Below are 7712 nucleotides of genomic sequence, written 5' to 3'. Positions count from 1 at the left end.
ATGAGATGGAGGTGTTGGACTGGGGCTGGACTGTGTTCAACAGCACACAACACCAGTCCAACAGGTTTATTTGGAATCACTATCTTTGGGAGCGCTGCTCCATGGTCAGGTAGCGAGTGGGGCAGGATCATAGCAAACAGGATTTATAGCAAAAATTCCAAGTGTCACACAACTGCTGCGAGGTATTGACCAAATCTAGATTGTTGTTCAAGACTTTAATCACTTAGAATGGGATGCAGGTTTCGATTGATTAATATGTAAATCCCAGAACTTCTTTCAAGTCACAGTCCTGAGATAACTTAAGGTCTTATATAACATTGAGTGACATCTCAGCTCAGACAATGCATTAAAGGTGTGAGGTTTGTATTCCAACCTTGAGTCAGACTGGTTCTATTTCCAAATAGGAATTTACAAAATGTCGCATGGACTGTTTACAGATTGTGTGCTTTTTGAACAAAATAGAATGTATCTGCAAATGCAAATTTACCCCATAGACACATATATGTGTGTCTATGTGTGTGCGTGAGTGTGACAGTATATGCCTGTGAGAGAGAGAGAGAGCATGTGTATATGAGAGAGGGTGTGTGAGTGACAGAGGGAGTATATAATCTAGTGGGGTGACTTGTAGTGTGATATGAAATGGAAATGTGTTGCTGGAGAAGCGCAGCAGGTCAGGCAGCATCTAGGGAACAGGAGAATCGACGTTTCGGGCATTAGCCCTTCTTCAGGAAATGAACCCAAGGTACCAAACTTGTGATATGAACCCAAGGTACCAAACTTGGCTATCCCCCTCTGTTGGTGACTGCATTGTTATATATCCTGAAGCCCGCCTTGGAGGAAGGTCACTTGAAGATTCGAGACTGAATGTCCTTGACCACAGAAGTGTTCCACGACTCAAGGGAACATCCCTGGCTGGCGATTGTTGTGCAGTGTCCATTCATCTGTTGTAGCGTCTGTTTGGTCTCACCAATATACCATGCATCACATAGATAAGACGGAAGATCCATCTTCACCGTTAGTAAAAATATGTGAGAAGTTTCTGGAAAAATCCAAAGACTTCTGAAAACTTTCTGCCACCCTAACTAAAGCATTGGGTGATGAGCAGTGGCCACTCAGTGGCCTTAAAAATATTCAATTGATCAAATCAGCCCAGCAACTGATTTGGCAAAGGAAGAAGAATTCCAAGACACAGAAACTAATTAGACTGTGGAGACTATATTGTGGTGAAACTCATAAAGAATCTGTTTTATGTTCAAGGCAGTATACTGCCACTAAATTGGGAATTGAACTAACAGCTGATGGTGTCTGAAATCTATTCAAGACGTCAAAAATGAATGCGCTCAAGCAAAACACCAACAGAAACAAAAGAAGAAGTCACTAGGGGCTGGTAAGCAAACTCCTGTCCCCCCACCCCCTCCCCAGTTCACTAACCCTGTTGCCAGTCAGCGAAGATTGAAATAGCACAGATCCTCAAGTAAATGACTCGTGCAGCAATTAGAAACCCCTTTAAATTCCTCTTCTGAAAATGCGGAAGGCAAAGCACCCACATTAGGAATGTTCCCTGTAAAGGAACTACCAAACCCAGAAGCTGCTGTCCCTAATACCACTCAGTATTTATTGTCCTTGGAAGCCCCATGAAATTATATCCATCCTCAGTAATGCACTGGACCACCACAAGACTCCCCAGCAGTTCATTGATTTTTTTAGACACCACAATTAAAGTTTATAATGGTAATGCAAAAGACCTTCTGCAGTAAGTGCTTACCCGCTCTGAATATGCCTGTTTTACTGAATGTATTGGTCACAATAATTTTACTGCTTTCGCTAATGCTGTAGTCCAGGAACAACAGCGACAAGATAATAATCTCGCTGTTGCATCTACTATATTAACAAGGCCCATTGACTTTACTCGAATCCTTGAGCTTCACCCTAAAAATAAGGAGTCTGCTGAGCAATATTTGGAATGTTTTAGAGAATGTTATGAGTCCTATTCCGGCGATCGGGTTTGGAATTTAAATGCTATTAATGCTCAGTATAATTCAATGCTATTAAACTGCCTGCTGCCCTCTGTAGTTACAGCAGTCAAAACAAACAATCTAGACTGGGTTGAAGCCACCCCTAATCAACTCCATCGTTCTATTAATGCCTTGTGGAATCAGCAGAGTGAAGACAGACCACCAATCCGTGTAAAATCAGAATTTGTAGTCCAAGAGGAGACACCTCAACAACTACCCGTGCTTAATAGTAGTGACCCTGTATCCATTCCAGGCTGCAGTCGTGGGTGTGGCAGAGGGACCCTCCCTCGGTATCCGTTCCTGGCCTGTTTTAATTGTAACAGCCTATCTCACTGGGCTCGTGATCGCCCGACTCGAAATTGTCTTACTGCCGGCAGTCCCTTCCATTGGACCTCTAATTGCCCTCGAAGGGCCACACAGGGGAACCAAGGAAGTTTTCATGAGAATTACCCTCAGAACTCCTATGACACTTGGGGTAAACCTCCTGATTACAGTCACCCTCCTCCACAAGCAAAAGGCAGAGGACAAATCACTAGTTTCTCACAAAATAATCCCTTTTCCCTAGCCAAAGGTTCGATGGTTGGCTACTCATTAGTTTTGTTGTGTGTTGTACCAGAATCTCAGGGAGTCCCCCTCCCACTGCAACTCCCAGGTCATTTCCTCATCTTCATCCCCTCCCCCACTCACCTACTCTATGCTACTTTCTCCCCACCCCCACCCTCCTCTAGCTTATCTCTCCACCCTTCAGGCTCTCTACCTTTATTCCTGATGAAGGGCTTTCGCCCGAAACGCCGATTTTACTGCTCCTCGGATGCTGCCTGAACTGCTGTGCTGTTCCAGCACCACTGATCCAGAACCTGTTGTATCTGTTTGGCTTGGCTTGGCTTGGCTTGGCTTGTTGCTTTTTTGTTCATTTTGGTGATTGTTCTTTGTTTATGAAATATGGAGGGTGGCCGTTGTTCTCGATTTTTAAAAGATAAGGCTGGCCAGTGGTACAATTCTTGCACACTTGGTTAAGCAATGTTGTGCCACAGCCAGGAGTTTTGAGACTTAACTCCCAAGCTAAAAACTGTGTGTGTGTGAGACAGAGAGAGAGAGAGAGAGAGAGAGAGAGAGAGAGAGCTGTACAGCTAGTAGAAAGTTTAACCCTTTGTGATTCGGTTGTTTGTTTGTTGGTGATTGAATGTTTGTGCTTTGTTCCCTGGAGCATGAGATCCGGGAATGCTTTGAATCTGATTTGCATTTTGGAAATTTAACATGATTTCTTTTAAGGTTAAGGATTCTTCAGTGATTATAAAGTATTAACTCCTGATCTTTTTACAGGTCACGACTGCCTTACTGTCAGTTTCTAATTAATCTCTTTTATCCTTACATGAAAGCCAACCTTATTCGATTTCAAATCAGTTTAATATGGAGGAAGATAACATTATAATTTTTTTTGTGTTTCAGACTGGTTTGATTCCACTTAATTTTAAGACTGATATGTTTCATTGGTGATTATGATGTGCCAGTCATAGCTTTATTGGCGGAGTCCACTCCCTCAATGATGACTGATACATTTTATCATAGCACAGGGGATAATTTTAGGCACTTTTACGTAACTGCACCCTCATCCCTTACCATTGTAGCAATTTGGATAGGATAGCGTGAGTTTATTGGAGGACGTCCATAATCCTGTAAATACTTTAGAACTATTCTATACCCCCATGATAGGACTTGGAAGGATAAAAGGGGTCAGGGAGTCTCTTGCTGAAGTAAGGGCATAACAAACTACTACATCCTCTCCAAATATTTTATTATGGGTTTCTAGAAACAAATTGTTAGTGAAGGATACCATCCCCCCTTTGTCTCTTTTACTACGTGATCTATCTGAAAGGGTACAAGGCTTACCAGGGATGCCCATAGTACAATATATTTGTAGATAGGTCTAGATCTTCATGCATGGGGCTTGTCTGTAGGGGATGGCTGTTTTAATATGTTTCGGGTGGAAGCTAGAGAAGTGCAGCATCGTGAGGTTATCCTTGGGTTTGCGGTAGAGTCAGGTACGGAAGTGTCCATCCTTGATGGAGATGGGTGTGTCCAAGAATGAGACTGACTCTAAAGAGTAGTCCATATTAAGTCTGGTGGTGGGATGAAACATAGTGATATCAGTGTAGTTGTTTCAGTGATTCCTTGCCATGGGTCCTGAAGAAGAAAATGTCATCAATGTATCTAGTGTACACTGTTGGCTAGAAGTCCTCTGCAGCAAAGAAATCTTGTTTTAGTTTGTGCATGAAAATGTTGGCATATTGGCAACTTTGTTGGGCGCGCTCTCTCTTTCGTTCATGCGCGCTCACTGACATACACACGTGTAGGTACACGTAAGTCTATGGGGTGAATTTGTATTTGCAGATAATTCTATTTTGTTCAAAAAGTGCACAGTCCGTAGGCAGTCAGTCTTATAGTAGTCAATCTTATAAATTCCTACTTTGGAAATAGAACCAGTCTGATTCAAGATTGGAAAACAGACAGAATCTAACCTCATACCTTTAAATCATTGTTTGGGTTGAGATGTCACTTTTTAAATAAAACCTCAGGACTGTGACTTGAAAGAAGTTCTGGGATTTACGTATTAATCAATTGAAACTTGCATCCCCATTCTAAGTGATTAAAGGCTTAACAGCAATCTAGATTTGTTCAATGCATTGCACCAGTTGTTTGACACTGATTTTTTACTATAAATACTGTGTCTTATGATCCTGTCCCACTAGTTACCTGATGAAGGAGCAGTGCTCCGAAAGCTAGTACTTACAAATAAACTTGTTGGACTATAAGTTGGTGTTGTGTGATCTTTAGCTTTCTCAGAGTAGGGCCAAGGTTACCCAGGTAACTAGCTGTCACCCGGCGAGGGAATGACTGGCCGCCTGTCATCTTGGGAGCGGCAGCTGAGGCAGGTCTTGGGGGCAGTAGTAGATTGAAATCAATGATTCCACTCGGTCTGCAGCTCGTTTTTAAACAAATCATAGAATGTAGGCCACTGGATCCTGGCAACTTGCTACAGGTCACTCCCCTTAATATCTATAGTGCTTTGTCTTTACTGTGTAGTGTTCCAACAAAGGTCAACACAAGCTGGAGGAATATCACCTCATTCTCCATCCTGGGACTCAACTCAAGTTTAACTATTTCAGAGCACGAACACCCCGTTCCTTGTTTATTACCTACCCACAACCCCACGTCCTGTTGCTTTCAGTACAGTCAGTCCATTTTTCAACTCATAGTCCCCGTTATCACCTATCTTGCTTGACTTGCGATCCAATCCCTTTGTCTGATAGCCTTTTCTCCACGCACTCTCTGGAATAAATAACATGTTACTTCCTCAAAGAGCTCCAATAAATTTGTTGAGCGTTATTTCTTTTTCACGAAACCGTATTAATTCTCCCTGACTTCCTTGAACTTTTCCGAGTGTCCTGCTCCAATGTCTTTACCAATAGGTGCCAACATCTTCTCTGTGACAGATGCTAGGCTGATAGCTTACTGATTTCTGTCTCCCTCCCATTTCAAATAAAGGAGTTACATTTGCTATTTTCCATTTCAATGTAACCTTCTCTGAATTTAAGGAATTTTGGAAAATTAAAGCCAGTGCATCAACTATGTCACTCATTTATTTTAAGACCCTAGAATGGAGTCCATCAGGACATTAGAGTTTCGCTAGAAAATGGCAGTGCAATCAGCCAACGTGGTTTTATGAAAGGAAATCATGTGTGTTCAATTTATTGGAGGTTTTGTGGAATATATCAAACAATGTGGTTTGGCCCACTGATATCTGTCCTTTTCCAGGGTTTTAGGAGGGGAAGGTTTACAGACTGGAAACTGAAACCGAATATCAAGTTAGGATCTGAGAGAAGCACTTGGTTCATCACAGCTGGATTATCATCAGTCTTCAAATGTAGAAGGAGAAATGGCTCTTGGTTCTGCCTGTGGGAAAAGATTTCGAACATCAGCGTGACTGGAAAGATACTGAGGCACATGCACCCGAACAAGTGTGTTGCAGTGAACTGGCTATGGAAAGAGCTTTCTCTGGTTATTCAGCCTGGAAAAGCATTGGCACATTCCACAGTGTGGGAAAATCATTCTTCTTGTTCAGAGCTACAATTAATCGTCAAATCTGGAGAAATACAGTCACCGAATGGAGAAACAGTCGAAATGCAGGGATTGTGGGAAGGGGTTCAGTTACTTGCCTGAGGTGGAAACACATCAATGCAGTCACGCTGCACAGAAACGCTGCAAATGTGGGGACTGTGGGAAGGGATTCAGTTACCCATCCCAGTTGGAAATCCACCGACGCAGTCACACTGGGGAGAGACCTTTCACCTGCACATTGTGCAGGAAGGGATTCAGAGAGTTATCCAAACTCCACATCCACATGCGCGTTCACACCGGGGAGAGGCCATTCCCCTGCTCGGTGTGTGGAAAGCAGTTTACACAGTCGTCCAGCCTGCTGACGCACCAGCGTGTTCACACTGATAAGAAACCTTTTAAATGTTCGGAGTGTGAGAAGAGTTTTAAAAGCAGAAGTGAGGTGCTGACACACCACCGCACGCACACTGGGGAGAGGCCATTCACCTGTTTAGAGTGTGGAAAGGGATTCACTCAGTCATCCACCTTGCGCAAACACCAGAAAGTTCATAATAGGGAGAGGCCGTTTGTCTGCTCTGTGTGTGGGAAGGGATTCACTCAGTCGTCAAGTTTGGTGGAGCACCAGAGAGTTCACACAGGGGAGAGGCCTTTCATCTGCTCTGTGTGTGGAAAGGGGTTCACTCATTCATTCAACTTGCTGAGACACCAGCGCATTCACACTGGTGAGAGGCCATTCACTTGCTCTGTGTGTGGGAAGGGATTCACTCGTTCATCCAACTTTGAGACTCACCAGCGAGTTCACAATAACTGACTTTAAGGATTGGATTCTGCTTCTCACGCTGTTGTTAATTACAAACAGGACTGAATCATGTTCACTCAGACAGTTGGAGTTTGTTTTTTTTTTGCTGCTATCTGGAGCCTTACAATTGAACTAGTGTTTAATATCAGAATGTTAGTACATATAATTTATTTTGAACACTTTCTTTTGTCACTTCAGTTTTGTCCTCGCATTAGACGCAAGCATTCCAACAATAATAAATAACCCAGAAAAAGCAAGGAAATAAATTAATAACCATCAGTAGGGAGAAAAATACGAGGCAAACTAATGGGGCGAAATGCAGACAAGTTTCCTGGACTTGATGGAACATCTAGGATATTAAAAGTAATAGCTACGGAGAGGTAATGGGTGCATTGGTCGTGAATTTCCAAGAATCCTTAGATGCTCAAAGTGCCAGATGATTTGAAAATGACTAATGTCAAGGCTTTATTCAGAAGGAAGGAGACAAAAAAAAGGTTACTGAATGGTCTATTTCCATGCTGTACAGTTCTATGACATAATGTGGCCGTGCTGGTGTTGGACTGGGATGGACAAAGTTAAAGATCACACAACACCAGGTTAGAGTCCGACAGGTTTATTTGGAAGCACTAGCTTTCAGAGCACTGCTCCTTCATCAGCTTACCTTCAAAGGGTTGCCAGATGAAGGGGTAGTGCTCCAAAAGCTAGTACTTTCAGATTACCCTGCTGGTGTTGTGTGATTTTTGACGCTATGATAGTGTGACAAAATATGTTTGTTTCTACTT

General features: G+C 42.8%; 1 protein-coding gene across 1 annotated transcript; it reads left to right on the top strand.

Moving 5' to 3' along the window:
- Nucleotides 1-6141: 6141 nt before the first annotated feature.
- On the top strand, nucleotides 6142-7310 carry LOC122543898 (zinc finger protein 239-like). The gene has a single exon (XM_043682774.1). The coding sequence runs from the start codon at nucleotides 6181-6183 to the stop codon at nucleotides 6940-6942; it is 762 nt and encodes a 253-aa protein (XP_043538709.1). The 5' UTR covers nucleotides 6142-6180; the 3' UTR covers nucleotides 6943-7310.
- Nucleotides 7311-7712: the final 402 nt, after the last annotated feature.

The sequence above is a fragment of the Chiloscyllium plagiosum genome, chromosome 45, assembly GCF_004010195.1.
Source record: "Chiloscyllium plagiosum isolate BGI_BamShark_2017 chromosome 45, ASM401019v2, whole genome shotgun sequence".
Lineage (NCBI taxonomy): Eukaryota > Metazoa > Chordata > Chondrichthyes > Orectolobiformes > Hemiscylliidae > Chiloscyllium > Chiloscyllium plagiosum.
This window is presented reverse-complemented; position numbering and strand designations above follow the sequence as displayed.

Bases quoted from the DNA above. Each gene is read 5' to 3' on its own strand.
- LOC122543898 (XM_043682774.1), top strand. From the start codon at position 6,181: ATGGAGAAACAGTCGAAATGCAGGGATTGTGGGAAGGGGTTCAGTTAC.